General features: G+C 35.6%; 1 protein-coding gene across 1 annotated transcript in view; it reads right to left on the minus strand.

Moving 5' to 3' along the window:
* The window catches only part of PTPN13 (protein tyrosine phosphatase, non-receptor type 13 (APO-1/CD95 (Fas)-associated phosphatase)), a 209,859-nt gene that overhangs the window by 151,000 nt on the left and 36,113 nt on the right, over nucleotides 1-22,746 (minus strand). Inside the window, exons 3-5 of the mRNA XM_006885322.1 lie at nucleotides 22,014-22,079; nucleotides 19,857-20,042; nucleotides 14,409-14,496 (exon numbers count right to left, since the gene is read on the minus strand). Coding sequence (XP_006885384.1) covers nucleotides 14,409-14,496; nucleotides 19,857-20,042; nucleotides 22,014-22,079 — 340 coding nt within the window. The remainder of the gene's footprint in view (nucleotides 1-14,408; nucleotides 14,497-19,856; nucleotides 20,043-22,013; nucleotides 22,080-22,746) is intronic.

Raw genomic sequence — 22,746 nt, forward strand, 5'->3', positions numbered from 1 at the left:
GCTTAATTACAAAAAGCATATATTTGGTCCTAACACTGAAAAAAGAGAAGCAGAAAAAGATTTTAAAGTTACTTCTCTTAAAGTTCATAAACACTGGAAATTTCCCATACTCTCTGAACTCTCTTTTTTATTACCTACTTGCTATATAAAATAGTAACCAAAACTTTCCTAGTGATAATAAACTGCTTATTCATTTATTTTGAAGAGGTCAATTGGCTTTTTTAATTCATCAGGCTAAAAAGTATAAAATTTCATTTTATGTCCACAAATTTTACCTTAAGAAAAGTTAACCCATTAAAAGCCAAAATATCTTATTTGAGAATTAGATTCTTTATGATTTTCTTGCACTTCTTCTCCCTGAGCATTGCTCTATTTCTGGTGCAAATAAAAATAATATAAATACTTAAAGCCTCACATATAAATGACACTGAGAAATAATACACATCTCACCAGTTGAATGATCATAGGCTCTAACTTATGATCTAATTTGAAAACAGTTGTCTGTATGATAGTATTTTTTGAGTAAGTTACATTCCTAAATAACATTATGAAACTCATCAATATAAAATTTTATTGACAAGATGGAAAAAAAGAACTTAATTACGATCTTAAAAATTTATAATACTGTTATGAATTGAACTGTTATCTGTGCCTCCCTTACCCTCTCAACACATACTACAAATTTTAACTTCTGGTCGTAGCCTAGTGATAAGAAGCTGTGCAGAAATTCCAAAGACACAAGGTTCGAATCCATCAGCTGCTCTGTGGGAGGATGGGCAATCTCCACCTGTATGATTAACTGCCTCTGAAAACCCACTAGAGCGTCAGGCGGGTCGGTGCTGACTTGATGGCATGCAACAACAACATTTTGGTGGTTATAATCCTATCTGGGAATTGAGTTGACTTTATTTTGTTAATAAAGAGGATTAATGTATAATGTGCCTTGAGCCCATCTCTTTTGAAATATGAAAGAAATTAAAGCAAGAAAGTAGGAAGAAATGAGGGGGGGAAGGTTTTAAGCCATAGGAAGCTGCAGAAACTCAAAGACAAAGATCTTTCTTCTGAACTGACAGAGGAAAAGGAAAAAACCTTCCCCTAGAATCAGCACTCTGAAGTTGGACTTCCAGCCTGCTAAAGTGCGAGAAAATAAATTTTAGTTGGTTAAAACCATTCATTTGTGGTATTTCTAGTATAGTAGCACTAAGTAACTAAAGAAGACAGAATTTTTGGTACCAAAAGGTGGGGGTGCGAACACCCAGAATATGGAGTTATTGTTACATACTGTGGAGTTGGATCTGACTCATAGGCAACCCTACGGTGGGTTTTCAGATGCAATAAATTGGAAAAGACATGATCATCCATTTTTCTGCTGCAGAGCAGCTGGTGGATTTGAACCATGTGCCTTTGGGTTGGCAGTGCAACTCTTTACTGCTACACCACTAGAGTGCCTTAGAAATTGTGACCATTTCCCATATGATTTCAGAGAACAGAGGATTATTTTCATGCCTTAAGAGCTAATGTAAATTGTTCTACTGGTTTGGGGACTTGCTTAGTGCCTGGTATCCCTTCTTTTCCTCCATTTCTTCCCATTTGTAATGAAAAAGCCTACATTTTATTAGTTCCATCACTGCACTTTGGAAATAATTTGTGTCTATATTCCACAACTACTGAGCCTTTTCCTTGTCTATATTCCACAACTACTGGTCCTTCTTCTCTGTTCCCAACTTTTGAAATCCAGTCACCCATTATGATTAATGCATCTTGATTGCATGTTAGATCGATTTCTGACTGCAAAAGTTGGTCAAAATCTCCTATTTTATCTTCTTTGGCTCTAGTTTTTGATCTATATTTAAATGATAGTTATATTCACTGGACGTCCTTGTATGTGTGTGGTTATAATCTTGTCACTCACTACATTGTATTTCAAGATGGATCTAAAAATAACTTTTTAAACTGTGAAATTTCATTTCTCCTCACTTTTTCATCTTTGATATGACCATCTGACTGAAAATGTCTCATGTCACTCCATCTCATTTTGCCAATACCTCGTATGTCAATATTTATGCATTCCATTTCTTTCTTGTTGCTGTTGTTGTTGTTAGGTGCTGTTGAGGTGAGCACTACTCATAGTAATACTATGAACAACAGATCTGAACTCGGCTCTATCCTGCACCACCCTCACACTTCTCGACACACAAGAGCCCATTGCAGCAGTCACCGTATATAGTCACCTGGCTGAGGGCCTTCCTCTCCTTCACCAACTCTCCACCCTTCCCAATATCATGTCCTTCTCCAAGGAACAGAATCTTCTAGCAATATGTCCAAAATATGTGAGGTGAAACCTCCAAAGAGCACTCTGGCTGCATCCTCTCCAAGACATATCTGTTCATTCTCTTAGGTGTCCATGTGATGTTCAGTGCTCTTCTCCAACACCACAGTTCAAAGGTGTCAGTTCTTTTTCTGTCATCCTTATTCACTGTCTAGCTCTCAGATGCATAGCTAGCAATTGGAAAGACTATGGCCTAAATCAGAGACACATTAGTCTTCAAACTGACATCACCACTCCTCAATAATTTGGAAATGTCCCTAACTGCAAACTTTCCCAGTGCAATGTGTCTCCTTATTTCCTGACTGCTCATACCAAGGGTGATAATTGTAGATCCAAGCATGATGAAGCTGTTGACAGTTTCTGTCTCCTCTCCACTCATGCTCCTGACATTCCACATTCCAATCACTTGCGTCTGCTTGCAAGCGACTTGATGGCACATAACAACAACAATATTCCACAGGCTCAAAAACGAAGAGAAAGTTTTAATTTCTAAATGAAAGACACTCCGATTTCATGTCAGATGCTTTTGATAATGAGATTTTAGACTGATCTTGGAGAGTTCTGACTGGACTTCTGAGATGATGTGGTATATGATGAGTATGTTTTGCTTGTGGGAAAACCTTGAATTTGGAAAAGCCAATGAAGAGACTGAATTGTATTCTCATAAAATGTGTTGTAAATTCTAAACTCAATACCCATTTAGGAAAGGGTAATCTTTGTTCAAATCCATCAGCTGCCAGCTGCTCAAAGGGAGGACAGGCATTCTCCTCCTCTGCAATTAAATGCGAGGGAGGGTCACCTATGGGTCAGATCCAGACTCGATTGCACACAACAACAACAACAACAACAACCTTTTCTATCTTCATGAGTGTAGGATGTGTTTTGAGTCTGCCTCATTTGAGATAAGGGGGGGAAAAATCAGACATGGAAGAAGAGAGATGCTAAGCTCCGTGATGACTGCCTGGGAGCAGAAGCTAGTCTAAGATAAGGGTCTTCCTCTGGAATCAACAGAGACAGGCTTCCCCTAAAACAGGCATGCTAAACTGGATTTTCTGCCTTCTTTTACTGCACTGTTTATCAACAACCTGAGTTGCTGGTCTGGTGATATTTCACAGGGGAGTTGGGTTGCTAACCCAAAACTTGCACCTCTCTGCTGGATGAGTCCACTAGTCAGTCCATGAGAAAAATGGCAACAATCTCTTCCCTTGCTATTCATACTCTCAGAAAATTCACTGGGAGGTCAACTACAAAGTCAGTTTTGACTCAGTGGCAATGACATTGAAAGAGATATTAATAAGTAGTCAATATTTACTGGATAGAATCAAGCAAGAGGGATTTGGTAATACTACAAATTCACAGCCATAATATTATGGCTCAAATTGTCTTCTATTAAAGTTCAAATTGTCTTCCTGTCAAACATTCTTCTAGGTGGTATAGCACTGGACTGTGCATTGCTGTACAGAGGTAACTCGTGGTTGCTGTGATGCTGAAGACTGTGACAGTGATGTGCCAATCGTGGTAATGGGCACCCATGGTGGACAGTGTTGGCTGGAGCTTCCCGACTAAATCAAGCCTGGAAGCAGGAGCGGCGTCCACTTCCGAAATGGCTTGCCTCCGGAAACTCTATGTACGAACAGTGCTCAGGCTGTTTGTTCATAGGGTCGCTATGAGTCGTCTACGACTCGACCGCATTAAACAACAACAAATTCACAGCCATAATAGTATGCTTTCTGATAAAATCCATTTATTTAGTAAATGTTGAGTACCTTCCTCATCTTTCAAATTTCCCATCTTAAATCTCATCTTTCTTTTGGTGGATGATTCTTGTCTCATATTACACCAAGAAAACAGGAGTTTCCCTGCCAAATTCTTCTTATCTACTATGCTTATTTGGAAGGAGGAGTGGCATCCACTTCCATAATTGCTTGCCTCCAGAAACACTATGAACCTGGAGAGAGGATGAAAGGCACCCAAGAATCGAGGACTCTCCTTCACAGGATCGCTATGAGTCGCCTGCGACTCGGCGGCACTTAACCACAAACCCATGCTTATAATCTAGATCACTGCAGGGAATGGTCTCATAACTTCTACTTCCCATATCGCACTATTAACCCTCAGCAGCCAGATTTACCATTAAAGAAGATAAATTGCATGATGCATCTCCAGAAGCTTTTATGACATATTTTTCCTATTTTTGTAGTGAGTGTATACTGCCTTCCAATCACAGAGCTGTATTCCAGAACTGTATCTATCAGACAATAATTGACTGGGATTAATAAAGTTTTAATTAGTTAATTTTAGGACACTGATACTAGTCTGTTTTAGTGTGAAAGCTTCATAGAATCCTGTCCACCATGAGTCACTTGCTGGTATTTTTAAATAATAGTGTCTTCTTGTTGTTATGAAAACATCTGCCTTCTTATGTTAAAACTATCTGTAACTGTTCTGATTGACCTTCTCATCCTCCTGGCCAAGGAAATAACTGAAGAAAGGTCTACGTCTCACTTCTTTTTGCATTTTCAGATTCTGATAAAATAGATCCCAAGGAATTCTTGTCAAATGGATTGACTATACAATTTTTAAAGCTTTAATTTATACTTATTTTCTATTTTCCTGACTCAATCCATGTATAAAAATATAATTGTAATATTCTTTCTTTTCAGAGAAGATGGGATAAATTAACTAAATGTTATGGAGGTCTTTGAAAGAAGACAACAAATATCCAAGTTTTGCATTTCTATTGCTTTTAAGTGTTCCTAAATGTAAAATTACCTACTGAAAATTCTAAAGTTTGAGAATAATTAAAATAGAGGTTAAAATTAAAAAAATCTTAGTAAAGTTTTAGATTTATTTATAATAAAATTACCACAATACTAAAAATAGAATACATAGAGACTGTGATTTTATTCCCCCCCTCCCCAGCTTCTTGTTGAGGTTTTGAGTACAGAGAGAGTTTACAGAAGATATTACATTTCATATAATTTTAGGGGCTTGATTTAAAAAAATGGAACCATATATATTGTTCTCTTGAAAAAATGTAAAGCTTGCTAAAACTAAATGGGTAAAAAAATATATACTTTAAAAAGCTAGGGATAAGAGAGATTTTTAAACCACAGAAACTCTTTAATGAAAATAGTCCATTTATTTAAGTTAAAAATATTTCTTGTAAAGTACAATTTGTTTTAACTAAATTGATAATATGTTAATATTATCTCTAATTAATTATCCTCATTCATCTTTTCTCCTCCAAAATTCATATATTCCAAAATTCACAACATCTCTAGAACTTAACTTCAAAATGACATCTCAGCATTAAAAGTAACTCCCTGGTTCCCCATCTGGCCTCATAAAAGTATCTGAGTATATAAAAAAGAAACTTGATATTATCAATACACCCAAGTTCTGAAGCACTATCATGCTGATCTGATCTGGTGTAGGTTTCCACCTTAAGCTTGGCAGGAAATGTTTGATTTCTTTCTGCTTAGGGAAGCTGTTTTATCAGTATTAACAGTATTAGATAACAAAGTGGGGGCAGACAGCGCACTAGTTTAGGCCTTAGCTTTTGTGACAGATCTCCAAGATATGCACAGAGACCTTTTAAGGTCATTTGGTGTAGATGAAAATTTTAATTTTTAAATGTTAAACAACCAAATAACTTTACATAAAAGGTATTACTCATTACATTCTCTCCTTTTAATTCTGTATCTCACTGCCAAAACACAAAACCACACAAAAAAACCAAGTATTTTTTACTCAGAACTATACTCAGGAGTCTAAATAACTATGGTATGGCTATCAATCAGTACATAAAGGTTTTAGGTTGGTTTGCCTTAAAAGACATACTTGCAGCAGGAAAAGCTGCTTGGTTAGGAGTGACCATTGAAATTAAGCATGAGCCTCATTCAAAAATCAATACTGTTGTAACAGAAAGAAAAAATTTTGCATAAAAAAAAATTATGACATTTTTATTCTAGTGTAGAGTTGATGACAATGAGACTAAATTTTATGTCGCTGTTATACGATTTTGGAAGCAGGAATGGCATCCAATTCCTAAACAACAAGCTTCTTGGGAACTCTATGAGCTCTGATAAATGATGATAGTTATAGAAAGGCTTCAGGTCTTTTGTTCATAGGGTCGCTATGAGTTGTGTTCGACTCGATGGCAATAATTATACTATTTTTTGTCTGCTGCTTCTGCCTGGTAATGGCTATAGTTAGTAAGTTTATCTTAATTTCTTATTTTTTGAGGCCGAGTTATGTAACAGCTTTAGTCAAGTTGAAATGTAAATTGAAAGAGGTGTTGTGCAGTATTCTTGGGGAAAGGAAGGATAAGTAAGCCTGAGAACACTTCTTCCATTTTAATTGAAATAAACAAACTTATTGTTCTTTTCTTCCTCCAGTCCTGATGTCACATTTCTTCTCATATAGCCCAGCCTCCCGGAAAAAATGTTCTGCATATAGATAATCTGTTCTGTAACAATCTGCATTATGCAGATAACACAACCCTGCTTGCTCAAACTGAGGAGGACCTCAAGCACTTGCAGCAGAAGGTCAAGGACTATTGAGGCTCAACATAAAGAAAACAAAGATTATCACCACTCAGCCAACTGGAAGTATAATGATAGATGGTGAAGAGGTTGAGATTGTTCACAGCTTTAGTTTGCTTGGCTCCACAATCAACACTCTTGGCACCAGCAGCCAGGAAATTAAAAGAGGTACTTCAATGGGAAAGTCTGCTGTTAGAGACCTCTCCAAAGTACTGAAGAGCAATGATGGCCCTCTGGAGACTAAGGTGCACCTGATACAGGCCCTGGTCTTTGTAATCACTTGCTATGCTTTCAGAGAGCTCGACAATGACTAGGGAGGATAGAAGGAGAAGTGATGCCTTTGAGCTGTGGTGCTGGAAAAGAGTATTGAATATATCACAGACTGCTAAGAAAACAAACAAGTTTGTGCTACAGAAGGGTAAACTAGGCTGTTCCTTGGAGGCAAGGATTCTAAAACTTAATCTGACATACTTTGGATATGTTGCAAGGAGGAACCAGTCTTTGGAGAGGGACGTCATACTTGGAAGGATGGAGGGACAGCGCAGGAGAGGAAGACCCTCTATGAGGTAGACTGATTAGTGACTAGGTTAATGGGGGTAGGTGTGTTTGAGACAGTGAGATTGGCACAGGATAGAGCAGGGTTTAGGGATGTTGTACATAGGGTCACTATGAGTCACAGACACATACAACAACATTGTTCTTTTAAGGACTTCTAATCCTTCCTATTTCAAATATAAACATAGTTTTATTTGTCCTGAGTGACGAATTCTAACTTCTTGCTAATTCTGTTGATTTTAGAAACAAGGAAGACATCATTCTTTAATAAAGACAAATGACCATCTGAAAATAAAATCAATGGACATTTTATTCAAGAATTTCTCTGCTAACTTTTAAAAATTATTACAGTTAATCCTTGATCATTTGTCTTTAGACAGTCTTCTGGTTTTAAGAATTTTCATTTATTAGATAATAACAATGATCTATTCTACTAATATTATAAAAAGAAAATAAAGAATAAAAGGCTGTTCCATTATTTGATTTAAAACTTTTTTTATATTATAATAACTTAATAACTTGAGAAATTATGATCAACTGTAGCTTATTTTTTTTCCTTAGTGTCCATACAACTTGGATATATAAGTAAATAAACCATTGAAAATTAAATTGCATTAATATATTACATTACAAACTTTGTTTTTGTTGTTATATGGTATGAAGTTGCAATCAACTCCTATGTACTTTTAGAGGCTGCAAATCACATGGGAAGAAATTGTCCAAATCTCTCCCTCGGAAAGCTGGTGGCTTCACAAGCCTTGCCTTTGGGTGAGTAGTGCAATTGCTTACTCACTCAGCCACCAGAGCCCTTCTACAAGCCCCAATGCTTTATTATACCCTATCTCATACAGCAGTGTGGTCAATAGTCCTTATCAAGTATTTGTAAAATCAATATATTCAATATAGGGCCTTTGGTGGCCCAAGTGGGTAAGGAGTTTCACTGGTAACCCCAAAAGCAAGAGGTTTGAATCCACCAGACACTCAGGGGGTCAGTTATGAGTTGGTTCCAATGCCACAGCCACTAACAATAAATTTTATTTATTCTTAGGATCTAATTGACCAGAGAGCTTAACTTGTATTTAAGACATAAAAATACACTTTTGTATGTATGTGTAAATGACGTAAATAAGCTTCTATTTAGGATGTGCAACTACAGACGACAAAAAGTAGATTTCCTCTATATAGGGTTTCCTAGGCTGTGATCTTTAGAGGTGGAAATCTTTTCTCCCACAGAGCAGTTGGTGAGTGCAAATTGCAACCTTTCAATTAGTAGTCAAGTACATTAACCATTATGCTACCAGGACTCTCTTAATCTTATTTGATGCTGTGGCTAGGATTCTACTGAAGGTCATAGTATCTATGAACAAGAGCTATGAACCTTGTCCTATCCTGCACCATCTTCAGCATCTCCAACACACTAGAGCCCACTGTTACAGTCACTGAGTCAATTCATCTTGTTGAAGGTATTCTTCCACTTCTCTAGCACTCCACCCTTCCAAACACCCTTCCAAATGTCTTTTGCAAAGCCTGACCCTTACTGAAAACATGCTCAAAATATGTAAGAAAAAGTTTCACTGTTCTTGCTTCTAAGGAGCACCCCAGCTGTACTTCCTGCAATAAAATCAGTCTGAATCACAAAAAGTAATATAATAGAAACTATGTCTATATTTTGCAATCTTAAAAAAATAGTAAACTAAATATGGTAGGGACTATTTTTTCTTTTCTATATGCCCATAACAGATACGGATAGAATAAGATAGAATAAGAGTCCATATATACAGAAATATTATTTTCTTTTCAGAGAATAGTAAACTACTCCTTAAAATGACTAATTAGTAACATTTTCGGTTTCAAAATCATCGTCACAAACTAGTAAGCAAATTTCAATCCTATATTATGACAACTTAGTGGTAAATGATAATGTTGTTAGGTGCCATCGAGTCAACACACTGGGACCCTATGAACAATAGTTCTGAATGGTGTCCTATCCTGTGTCTTCTTCATAATCTCTGACATAGTTGAGCCCATTGCTGCAGTCATTGTGTCAATACATCTGGTTAAGGGTCTTCTCTCTTTTGGTGACCCTCCACCTTTCCAAGCATGATGTCCCTTTCCAAGGAACAGCAACTTTTAGCAACATGCCCAAAGTATGTGACACAAAGCTTTATCATCTCTATCTCCAAGGAATATTCTGATTGCACCCTCCCAAAGACATATCTGTTTGTTCTTTAGACAGTTTATGGGATGTTCAAACTCTTCTTCAACACCACACTGCAAGGCATCAAATTGTCTTCCATCTTCCTTATTCACCTGTCAGCTCTCAAATGCATAGCAAGTGTTTAAAAAGACCATGGTCTAAATCAGGCACATCATATTCTTTAAACTTACATTACTACTCCTCAATAATTTGCAGAGGTGACCAAATGGAGACTTTCCCAGTACAAAATGTCTCCTAATCCCTTGACTGCTTATACCAAGGATGTTGAAGTAAGATGAAGTTGCTGACAGTTTCAATATTTTCTCTATCTATCATGATGTTCCCTACTGGTCCAATGTTGAGATAATTGTTTTCTTGACATTGAAATGCAATCCATATTGATGGCTGTATTCTTTGATCTTCTGAAGGAAGTGCTTTAAGTTCTCTTCACCTTCAGCAAGCAAGGTTGTGTCATCTGCATAACATAGGCTAGTGATGAGTCTTCTTCTGATTCTGATGCCATATTTTTCTTCATAGAGTCCAGCACCTTGATTCTTTTTATCTGCATACAGGTTGGATATCAAGAAAGGATACAACACAGGTACAAACTTTTCTTAATTTTAAACCATGACCACCTTGCTCTGTTTGCACAACTGATTCTTAGCCTAGGTATAGATTTTTCATGTTGACAATTAAGTGTTTTAGGACTCCCGTTCTTCCCTTGTTAGACATAATTTTTTATGGTCCATACAGTCAAATGCGCACAGTCAATAAAGCACAAATAGACATTCTTCTGGTATTGCTTGCTTTCAGCCAGGATCATCTGACATCAATGATATCCCTAATGCCAAGGCCTTCTAAATCCAGTTTGAATTTCTGATAGTTATCTGTTTATGCACTGTTGTAGCACTTTTTACATGATTTTCAGCAATATTTTGCTCACATGTGCTATTAATGATATTGTTTGATAATTTCCACATTCTGTTGGATCATCCTTCTTTGCAATGGAAACAAAAAATATGGATCTCTTTCAGTCAATCAGCTAGGGAGCTGTCCTCCAAATTTCCTAGCACAGACTGGCGAGCACATCCAAGGCTATATCTGTTAGTTGAAACTTGTCAGTGCCAACTAGCATCCCTTTGATTTCTGGGGCCTAATTTTTATGCCACTACTTTCATTCCAGCTTGAACTTCTTCCTTTATTACCATTGGCTCTTAATCATATGGTACTTTCTGAAATATTTCAGTGTTGGCCAATTCTTTGTAGTACAATAATTTTACATATTTCCTCCATCTTCTTTTGATGCTTCCTGATCATTCAAGATTTTGCCCATGCATTCTCTCAGAATTACAACTCAAGGCTTGAATTTGTTTTTTAGTTCTTTCAACTTGATAAATGCTGAGCAACTTCTTCCCTTTTTATTCACCAATTCCATCATTTTGCATGTTCTATTATAATACTTTGCTTTGCTTCCCATACATCTGGTGCCTGGAATTTTGATGTGAGTCTCCTAAGCAGGGAGACTTACCTGTAAGTATGTTGTACTGGGGAAGCAATCTGCATATTGCTAATTAAAGTTTAAGTATCTATATTCTTGCTTGCTTATCATTTATCTTATTAGTACAGGACTTGTCTGTCAGTTTGATGTACTATGGTAACTTGTGGGTTGTTGTGATGCTGAAAGCTGTGCCACCAGTGTGTCACATGCCAGAAAGTTTACTCATGGTGGACAAGTTTTAACAGAGCTCTCAGTTTAAAACAGAGGAGGAAGCAGAATTGACCATCCTCTTGTTAGATAGCAAACCTATGAAAACCCTATGAATAACAGAGGAATAAGGGTCTTTATAGTATGAAAGGTAAAGCTCAGACTGTAAGTCAATAAATATGAGAAGCAGCTGGAAACATAGTTTAAGAGTCAAAATATGGTATGTGAAAAATTAAATAGAATGCATGAACATTGACATTCTACATTCTAGGAATTAGTGAGGTGAGATGGATAGGCTTTGGCCATTTTGAATCAACCACATGGTATGTGCCAGGAATGAAAAACAGAAGAAAGATGATGTTGTATTCATATGTAAAAAGACAATTTAAGTTCTATCTTGAGGTACAATATTATGAATATTATCCATTTGTACACAAGGAAGTCTGGTAATACTATTATTATTCAAATACACCACTTATAGCTAAAGCCAAAGAAGAAGAAACTGAAGATTTTTACTAAATTTTACAGTCTGAAATTGACCAAACATTCAATCAAGATGCATTAATGATAACTGGTGGCTGGAATACAAAAATAGGAAACAATGAAGAAGGAATGGTTGTTGCAAAGTATGGGCTTAGTGACAGAAATAAGACTGGAAATAGAATGATCGGGTTTAGTACATTCAATAATTTATTCATCACAAATACCTTTTTTAAAAAATAAAAACATCGACTTTACACATAGACATCATATATGGACTGCACAGGAATCACACTGACTACATCTGTGGAAGAAACAAATGGAAAAGTTCAGAATCAGCAGTCTAAACCAGACCAGGGGGGCTGCCTGTAGAAGAAACCATCACTTACTCATGTGAAGAAGTCCAAACTGAGGTTGAAGAAAATGAAAACAAGTCCCTGAAAACAAAAAGATGATCTTGCGTCTTTTCTAGGTGAACTTCAAAATCATTTAAAAATAGCTTTGAAGCATCGAACACCAATGATTGAAGAAAGATGAGCTGACATCAAAGATATCATCCATGAAGAGAGAGGAAAAGGTCATCACAAAGAGAGAAGGAAAAATAACTAAAAAGGATGTTAGAAGAATCTCTGAAGATTGCAATAAAGCATCGAAAAACCAAAACCAAGGAAAGAGTTGCCCCAGTATAAGAGCTGAAAAGGTGATTTCAAAGGGCAGTTCAAGAAGACAGATTACAAAAAGGACCTCTAAAAACAAGTTTGAGAGAGAATAAGCAAAAGGAAAATGAAAGAGAGAGGGGCAAGAAGAGAGAAAGGAACTAAACGGAAATCAGATTCTCTAAGTCTGACATGTCCTAAGAGTTCAATGGGTTTACTTGAAAAAGAGGTTTTTTAGCTTGTGATTGCTTTTCATTTATAATATCCTATCATTCAATTCTAAAATGGAAGACGGAAACTTTGATGCATTATCAAATTGCCATTCTTAGGAAGAATAGTATACCATATATGATTAGCATAATCACACAGTACGAATTCCACTATAATTCCAACTAAGGTAAATGGATTTTTACTTACAAGAAGAATATGCATCTATCTTAGAGAGTTATAAATATGGCAAAGAAATGCTTTCAAGAGAGTGTTAAAGTGCTTTTAAAAAAATCACCTTCAAAGTACTGTAAACAAGAATTCAAACAAAGCCTCTGCCTTGATTCTTTTTGGCCTAGATGTTAAGTCATAACATGCATTGGAAAATCTGATCCGAACATAAATTTACTATAACCACAGCTTAGATACAGTTCCAGAAAAGTCACTTTTTCACAGTAAGTAAAACGAAACCACCAAAACAGACACCAAATTGTGTATGATTACAGACTCACTCCATTAGAAATTATTCTACTGCTTTCACTAGTCTCCTCAAGATAAACAATACACTTGTTTAGAGCTAATTTTTCCTTCTCAGGCATGAGTTTCGAATTCTGTAAATGTTTGGTCCAGATGAGTATATAAATTTAGTTTTTACAATGAGAACTTTCTATAGGTTTCAAAATAAGAAAGCTGTATCATCACTATATGACTAATTAAATCTTAACAGTGTAATCAATTCTACTAGGTTATATTAATTAGAATATGTTATATTAAGCATTCTTTACATTTAATTGCCCTAACACAATGAGATGTTCTATCCATATTTTGTGTAGATTCTAATAACTGTCAATCTAGTTTCATGAGAAAACAGTAAAATTCCTAAACCAAGCTTGAAAGCTAACAATGAAAAAGTTAAGATTTTCATTATCCACTTGTGTTTGCAATTTCTAATCATTTCTTTTTGAAAAGTCAATTAAACAGTTATTGTAGGACTTCATAATTATCATAAAACTCCCATGATTATCTAATGCTATTGGCCAATAATACTATTATTTATCAATTTTTATTTACTGAGTAAAAAATGATAAACTATTGCAGTATTTAAGGAGTCCAGGTAGCAAAACAGGCTAAGTGTTGGGCTATGAACTAAAAAGTCATCAATTTGAAACCACCAACTATTTCTGTAGGAGGAAAAAGAGGCAGTCTCCTCCACTAAAGAGCTGTAACTTTGTAAACAAGTGGAGGGGCGCCATGGGTATAAGGTGACCATGGAAGAATTTTTTTTGTTGCTTTGTTTTTATTGAAAGATTTGATAACTGAAGGTTATGAAACTGGTTGTAAAATCAAGTTGGTGGGTTGTAATTCACATCAAAAAGAGAAAAAAAATATAGACTAGAAAGTATCAGTTTGTAGAAAAACATACTGTTTTCTGAAACTTGTTTTACGTGTGTCATGCTTTATTTGGTATGTTTTAGACATATTTTTAAGATAAAAAATTATGATAAAAATTATCAAATTATATTATTGCTAATTTTACAAGAATGGAAAGAGAAATGATATATGGAGTGAGTTCTAATATATTATTTTCTATATAATGCAAGTAGATTTATTCCCATGTTTCTATCGGTGCCTTATCCCCAAAGCCAGGTAAGTATGACTTCATACTTCATAAATGACAACAGAAAAATGACATTAAAGTCAAACCTGGAATTCTCTACAAATAGACTCTCACCTGTTGGTAATCCTTTCCCCCTCAATCGGTCTCGAATAGCCTGGCTCCGATCAGGTTTTGGGTCACTGCTTCGGGAAAGCTGGTCTGTCTGGAAGCAGGTAATAAAAAATAAAGTTTGAAAAAGAACCTTCTATTAGTTCTCATGGTACATGTCCCCAGAGTGACACTAGTTACACAAATGTGGAGGAGAGAGCATTAAGGATTAGGTAGCAAGCACATCCTAGTATAAATTTGTATTCTTGTAAAAAAAAAAAACAACACTTATGTAGGTCAGTTGGGGCCAGTCAATTTCTAGAAAGTTAAAATGTAAGAAAGTCATCAAAAAATAATCTACTGTTCTGGGAATAAAGTTTCTCAGATTCCAATAGTTTTAAAATAAATTCCATCTGGAAAGAGTAAACGATGTACTCTTTTTTAACTCCTGATTAGGAACTACTTTTATCTCAAGTTAGAATATAATTTGTAAACCACATTCTCAGATAACAAAGATTTTTCATGACTGCAACTTTGCAAAGAGGGTATTGATTTGAAATTGTGTCTTCAAAGTGGTTTCAAAACTTATTTTCCAGATTTTGCCTATCAGAAATTACAATTGAGAAATGCTGAATCTTTAAATAAAATTACTACATCAGAAGGTGAAAATTAAATTCAAATCAATATTCCTTTACAGTACAAATGTTTAGTCTTAAAGTTTTAATAACATTAGCAAAAATACTTATTTAAAAGGAAACATGTCAAATTGGTCAGACTCTAAATTCAAAGAGATGAAAAGTTAAAACACTGGGTTTATTCAGCTGACCAATTAAAGGAAAGACCTTGATAAATAACTAGAAGGGAAAAGTGACAAAAGATAAAATCTGGTACCAAGAGCATTCACACATCTTTATATTTGTATACATATTTTAATATTCCTCTATAATTAGGAGGAAATTCATTTTAGTATGTATTAAAACCTCAAGTCTAAAATAGCATACTCAAGGCTTTAGCATAATCTTTTCTACCTATAAGAAGACTTGAATGAAGGTATTTGTGGAATAATATCATCATTGAAATTTAATAAATAATTATTAGCCCAGATTGCACTCTAAGTGAAGAGAGAATATCCTGTTTCCTTGAGAGTCCCTGCAGTACTACTAAGAATCGTAAGTAATACTTATTGAGCAGTTAATACATGCCAACCACTAGCTTAAAGCACTTTACATATATTATTTTATATACTCCTCAAAACAGCCACATTTGGCAGATTATTATTATTATTCTACCATAATTGAAAGCTTCCCAATTAAAACAAGCTTGGAAGCAGGAGTGGCATCCACTTCCAAAATGGCTTGCCTCCAGAAATTCTATGAACAGTGCTCGGGTCTTTCGTTCGTAGGGTTGCTATGAGTCATCTAGGACTCAAAAACACCTAACAACAATAACAAAAATGACATAGAGAGAGCTATGCTGGCCCAGTGGACAGAAAGTTATGCTACCAAGCCCAAGGTGGATAATTTTAATCTGTGGCCATCAGATCTGGTTCAAATTGGTTTTTTGTCAAACATTCTTCTGGGTGGTATAGCACTGGTCTGTGCATTGCTGTACAGAGGTAACTCGTGGTTGCTGTCATGCTAAACACTGTGACACTGATGTGCCAACTGTGATAATTAGTACCCATGGTGGACAATGTTTGCTGGAGCTTCCCAACTAAACCAAGCCCAGAAGTAGGAGTGGCATCCACTTCTGAAATGGCTTGCCTCTATGAAACTCTATGAACAGTGCCCAGGTCTTTTCTTTGTAGGGTAGCTATGAGTTGTCTACAACTCGACGGCACCTAATAACAACACCCACCATAATACAGATACAAGGAGTGCTGGCAGTGGAGTGTAACCAAAAGGCTGGGGCTTCATATCTACCAGTAGCTCTGCAGAAGGAAAATACAGGAAGCAATTCTGTCCTATAGGATCATTATGAACTGGAATTGACTTGATGGCAACAGGCGTGATTTGGGTTTTTTGTATTACAAGTAAAAGGACAAATGGCAGGAAACATCTAAGGATCTTCAAGCAGCTCATCTATAATAAAATAATTTTTCTTTAGTAGCTCAGTAAAATGAGTGATTGACATAATTTATTATTTCTATCTTATTGTTGTAGTTAAGTACTATCAAGTCAGAACCGACCACAGCTGAGGGTTTCAGAGGTAGTAAAGCACATAGATGATTGCCCATTTTTCTCCAGTGAAGCAGCTGGTGGATTTGAACCATGTGCCTTTTAGTTAGCAGCATGACAAAATTTATGTTAAAGTTATTACAAAACATAAATCAGTGGAAAACCCAGGACAAGTAACCTGGCCTATGGCCTTTGAATCTTTGCTAATTCAGACTTATTTTCATCACATCTAAAACTAAAGGAAAAAATGCATTCCTTTTAACCTTTGGTTGTTAAAATGAATAAAAGTGATAACGCATACAAACCACTGAGGACTGTATCTGACACAAAATAAACACATACAAAATGATATTACCTGGAGCTACTTCTGTCCAGAAGACCAGAAAGAGCAATACAACCATTAACTATAATTAACTAAAAATACTATAGTATGCTAAACTAAACATGAGTCTGTGTAAATGATGAGACGGCTTTTTATACTCTGCATCCAACTGATTCTGCTATTCTTTTCTCACAATAAACAAGCCCACAGCACAACCCAATCCAGACTGATTACTAATCTACAAATTTACTCTGTTTTCTCATTGTACCTCACTAATCCTAGATCGTTTCCCTTTGCCTAGACAATGTGTTTTATCTGTCCCATACAATCTAGTTCAAATGAGTTATCTTTTCATTGAAGTATGAACTTGGATCTTTTCCTCTCAAATTGTCATAGCTTTTAAAAGACTTACTACTTTTAAAAGCCCTTATTTGTATTTTAGAGTTAAACAAATGTCAATAAATACTCAAAAAACCTCTGTTGAGGCCTGGTGGTGTAGTATGTGTTGGATTCCTAACCAGAATGTCCTCTGAATGCACCAGCCGATCTGCCGGAAGATGAGTGGTCTCCTCTCACAAAGATCTGCATCCCTGGAAACTGGACTGAGGCTTGCCATGAGTCAGCACTTATCTGCCAGCAGTTGAGCTTGGTTTTAAGCTTTTAATGAACTTAGCTGCTAAAATGGAGATCATTTATTTAGCATAGATAGGTATTAGATGGATACTTTCATAGATGAGTGTTTTCATGGAGAAATGAGGGATAAAAAAAATCCCATTTCTAACACTTTGATGATTTGAATGAAATGAACAAATAGTGCAGATGTTTCAGAATAGTCATGTTATAAAAGGCATCCTGATGGTGTAACTCTAACCAAAAGGTCAACAGTTCAAATCCAACAGCCACTCTTCTAGAAAAAGATAGGCAGTCTTTCCTCATCAAGATTTATAGCCCTTGAAAAACCTAAAGGAAATCAATCCATGGCAATGGGAGAACGGTGCAGTAGAAAGATTTCTAGATAAATGAAGACAAACCCAAATCCCACTGTTATCAAGATGAACTACTCTTCATTGAGTTTCCCAGGCTTCCCAGGGCAGACTGTCCCTCTTTCTCCCTTGGACTTAAACTGCTGGCTGACCTATTGGAGAGCAGTCCAATAGACTACACATGATGCCACCAAGGCACCAGGAAATTTAAATACTATGAACCATTTGGGCCTCCACTTCTTTGCATATAAAACAAGGATAGCAGAGAGCTCTGGTGGCCTAAAGGCAAGAAGCTACACTGCAATCCCAAAGGCCTGCTGTTTGAATCCACCAGATGCTCCGCTGGAGAAGGAGGGTCAATCTCCTCCTATGCCAGTCAGATCAGACTCAACAGGAGTGATAGGGAATGGCAAAGGATACACTGACAAAGAAGATTAATCAGAACTGGCTTTGACAAGCACTGTGGCATTTGGACAAGAACAAACTGGGAGGAGGGTAGAGAGAATAGTGCAACAATGAATGAGTGGAAGCCCAAAATCTCTGTAAATGTTTATGAAAATTAATAAAATATAATTATAGAAAAAAAAACAGTACACAATAAGAAAGGAAAAAAAAAATAAATAAAAATATTTTTAAAAATATAGTAAACGCAAACATTGCTCACAGGGAGTTCTACAGAACATTCATGTTTGGTATCTGTATAAAGGTCTCTGGGAATGAGTAAATAATGGAAAGATCTCATCTGCCTATGTAACTATTTAACAATTAATAATATAGAATAATATTTTCTAGTTTCTGGCAAGTTCTGCAGTTGAAAATACATTTCGTTTTCTTCAAGTGATTTTTTTATCAAGCTTATTCAGTCATAGATTTTTTTCTTTTTCTTTTTTAACAAAAAACATATTTAATAGTATATGGGAAATGCTGGTCACAATGTACTGCCACAGATTTTTGGTAGTATTATTTTTGGTTTTAAAACCTGTATATTGATACATAAACAAATTAATCACATAAAAGCAGAGCTGCTTAGTTGACAAAGAGCAAAGGGCAGTCAAGAACCTCATTCTTTCAGCCTGTACCACATGTGAAAACTTCTTATATTTCCCTCCATTAGTTCATCTCAAAGACTTGATGCAGTTTACAAACTCCTTGTTGGGAAGATTTCTGAGATCTGTTTCTTATCACTAGGCAAAGCATGTAGAGTTTGGCTATCCTACTGGGAGTCATAAAGCATCCAAGTTAAGCCAGTGATACTAAACCCTAGATATGAAGAACAAAAAGGAAGCCAGCAAGAACATTATATGACAGTGGCAAATATGCAGTTCACCAAAAAACGGCGATTAAGGGCATCATAACTCTAAAGAGTAAAGGCAGTTTAAACTCAGATCAGATAAACATGGGCCTCCCAACTGGGTGAATGGTATAGAAATAGCTTAAGACAAAGCTGACTATTCTTGGGATTATTTGTATGTACAGAAAGAGAAAAAAAGGAAAGAATTTGAGTCTTGGGCAATCTGGGAGGAATTCAAACATGTATCACTTTCCAGTGTTAAGAGAAAGTGGGCAGGGCTGGGAGAAGAGTAAAGGATCTAAGTGAGTGACTAAGACGTAGGAATAAAGTAACAGAAAGTATATTTAAATATTTTCATAACCCAAGTCATTGTGTGACATGGGTGAATGTTACTCAGGGTACCCACAAGAGAAAAACCACATGCCAAAAGCCCATTAGGAAAAGATTTAAAATGATGTAAGAAAGAGCAAACATTTCTAGCTCTAACTTGGAAGGATTCTGTAATATTTTCAGGAGTCAAAATCTAAAAGCAAAAACTCGCAAGGTCTAGGAAACAACAGACTTCTAAATATTAAGTACATTAGAATAAAGAATAAGAAATCCAAACTCCATTTCCCAGTCTTCGCTAAGAAACTATCTTTGTGATATTCTCCCTGAATTTTAAAACATAGTTTATATTTACCAATTGGAACTGTAGCTCACCCCAGAAAGATTTCCCAGAACCAGTTTTACCAGCTGCTTCACGTAGGAAAATGAAGGTGCACAATTGGTGTTCCTAATGTGGGCACTGCAGGCATCGAGGACGGTCCGGACAGAAACCCGAGCGTAAATGACATCCTCACACATGCCAAGCAATATGCTGTTGAGATGGTCTCCAAGCTTGATAGGCTGAATATAAAGGAAAGGAGAGTGATATTAATAAATGTAGTAAATTTTCTTGTCCACTATGAGCGAAGCCAGCAAGAATCACACGAATCACACCAAAGATCTTTCAAATATTAGCAGATATATGAACTACATATGTTGTTGTTACTGTGTGTCATCTAGTAGAAAGTGACCCACAGCTGACCCTCCCATTGGTTTTCAGAGGCAGTAACTGCACAGGAAGAGGTTGTCCATCCTTATCTCATTAACTGCATTTTATTCTTTTATGCTCCAAAATAATTAACACCAGAAGATGCAAAAGTTTTCTTTTTGAAGTAAGATAAACAAATACATTTACTGTACTGTGTTTTGACTGGGTTTTGTTGTAACCTCCAATGGCTCTGCAAGCAAGGGCCATCATGCTCGTAATAACTAGTATGGTGTCTGAAACAAGGTATGTGGTATTGCCTGCTAACTGAAAATTCCATGGTTCAAACCTGGTAGCTCCTTTGCTGGAGAAAGATGTTTCAATCTGCTTCCATAAATACTTAAAACCCTGGAAACACTAGAGGAACGTCTATTGTATTCTACAGGGTTGCTAAAAAGCTTGAAATGACTTGACAGAACTAGACCATCCAAAATTATAATCATTTTTTTATCTCAAATTACAAGTAAACATTTATATTTCCCCTTCAATTTAAATATTATTTATATAGACTTTCCAGTTACCAGAACAGAGTTCTAATTACAGTCAGTGATCACATTTTAGATATAGTTAGGCTACAAAATAGATTTGATACAAGTATTTCTAATATTATTTTCATTTTCTCCCTTTATATTTATAGAACTAAATGAGAGAAGAAAAAGAAATGTTCGGTAGTTTTTACAATGTAAAGTAATATCAAACCAAGTCCAAAAATGTCTTTTATTATTCACAGATCTTAAGATGTTTAAATTATAGAATAAATACCTCAAATGCTTGCTGCTGCTTCAGTCTAAGGTGAAATGAAATCTAATCATCTATATTATAAATTTTGTTTTAAGGTATTTTATTTTTTAAAATTATCTTATTACTATAATAGTAGAAAATAATAATTGAAAAAAACCCCACACCTCCTTAACATAATTGGAAACTGGAGTTTCATCCACTTCCTAAACAACATGCCTCTGGAAATTCTATGAACTTTGATAAATGTCCATAGTTGTAGAGGGGCCTCAGGCCTTTAGTTCATCAGGCCGCCATGAGTTGTGCTTGACATGAATGCAAGCAACAACAATTTTAGTGGATCTTTAAGATTCAATTCTTTTAGAAGATGAAATGCAAGAAGTTTTTATAAAGGCAGAAGTGGTTCAAAAATCACCACAGCCTAAAATTTCAAATTGTTAATTTCACATTTGTATCTGCTGCTATAGGGAAAGGGAGCCCTGTTGGTCTAGAGATAAGAGCTACATTGCCAACTCAAATCAAGCAGTTCAAATCCACCAGCTGCTCCACATGAGAAAGGTGGGACATTTCCTCTCATGTAAATTACAGCTGTGAGTTGGCTCCAACTTGACAGCACATAACAATAACAACTGCTACAAGGACAGGAAAAGACAATTTTAAAGTAGAAAGAGACAAAACTGATGAATTGTTCTATTGTACTAAGCAAAAGAAAACCAATTCCTGTGGTTTTGTACCAATAAAAGTATCTCATTATACAAGACTGAATTATCAAGGATATTTAGAATTCCTCTCATTATCATTTAATTAGAAGAAATAAAGTACATTCCTTTTCCCCATGACATAATTTTTAAAAACACAACTACATCTGACTGCTTTTATAAGAATATTTAAAAAATGTCTTTTGTGTTTTATTACTTCATTCTGAAATTTTGTGTTACTGATTTGAATAGCCACCTCCTTGTAGACTATATACAAATAGATTTAAGAGTTTTATAAAATGTATAAAGTTATACAACAATAAAAACTTATAGCAAACATTATTTACTTACTTGGCTCTGAGGTACTTCATGATCAGCTCCCCAGTACAATGTCATTCCAAGGGAATAAATATGGATCTAAGAACAAAATTAATTAAAGATATTACACTATGTGTAAGAAGAATTGGAATCACTGTATGTTTACAATTTTCTGTTCCAAAAAAAAAGGTTTATATATAATTTAAGAAAGGCATTATATATTTTTCATGAAAGTTCACAAGGACATCCAACAAAATATATTAATGAAACTTATTAAAAGAGATTTTTCCTCTCACCCTTGCTTCCTCCTCCATGCAAATCTCAGTCCTTTGATTTAACACCTAATAGTTTTTATTTATTCTAAAAGGAGTGGCATCCACTTCCTAAATATCATGCGTCCAAAAACTCTATAAACTTTGATAAATATTGATGGTTGCAGAGGGGTTTCAGGCCTTTTGTTCATAGGATAATGATGAATCATGCTCAACTCAAAGGCAATCAACAAACACAAAAGTTATTTATGTAAATTTAAACAGATATGAATCTGAACTGTTCATTACAAAAGGATAAAAACATTCTATTTGTTGTTATTTCATTTAATGATAAAATTTGAGCAAGAGCCTATGGTGATGAAGGAAGAAGTTCAAGCTGCTTTGAAGGAAACAGCAAAAAAATAAGGCTCCAGGAATAGATGGTATACCAATTGACATATTTCAGCTAACAGATGCTGCCCTGGATGTGCTCACCAAGTTGTGCCAAGAGATCT

The sequence above is a fragment of the Elephantulus edwardii genome, unplaced genomic scaffold (assembly GCF_000299155.1).
Source record: "Elephantulus edwardii isolate Elephantulus edwardi_28Jun2011 unplaced genomic scaffold, EleEdw1.0 scaffold00042, whole genome shotgun sequence".
NCBI classification, from domain to species: domain Eukaryota; kingdom Metazoa; phylum Chordata; class Mammalia; order Macroscelidea; family Macroscelididae; genus Elephantulus; species Elephantulus edwardii.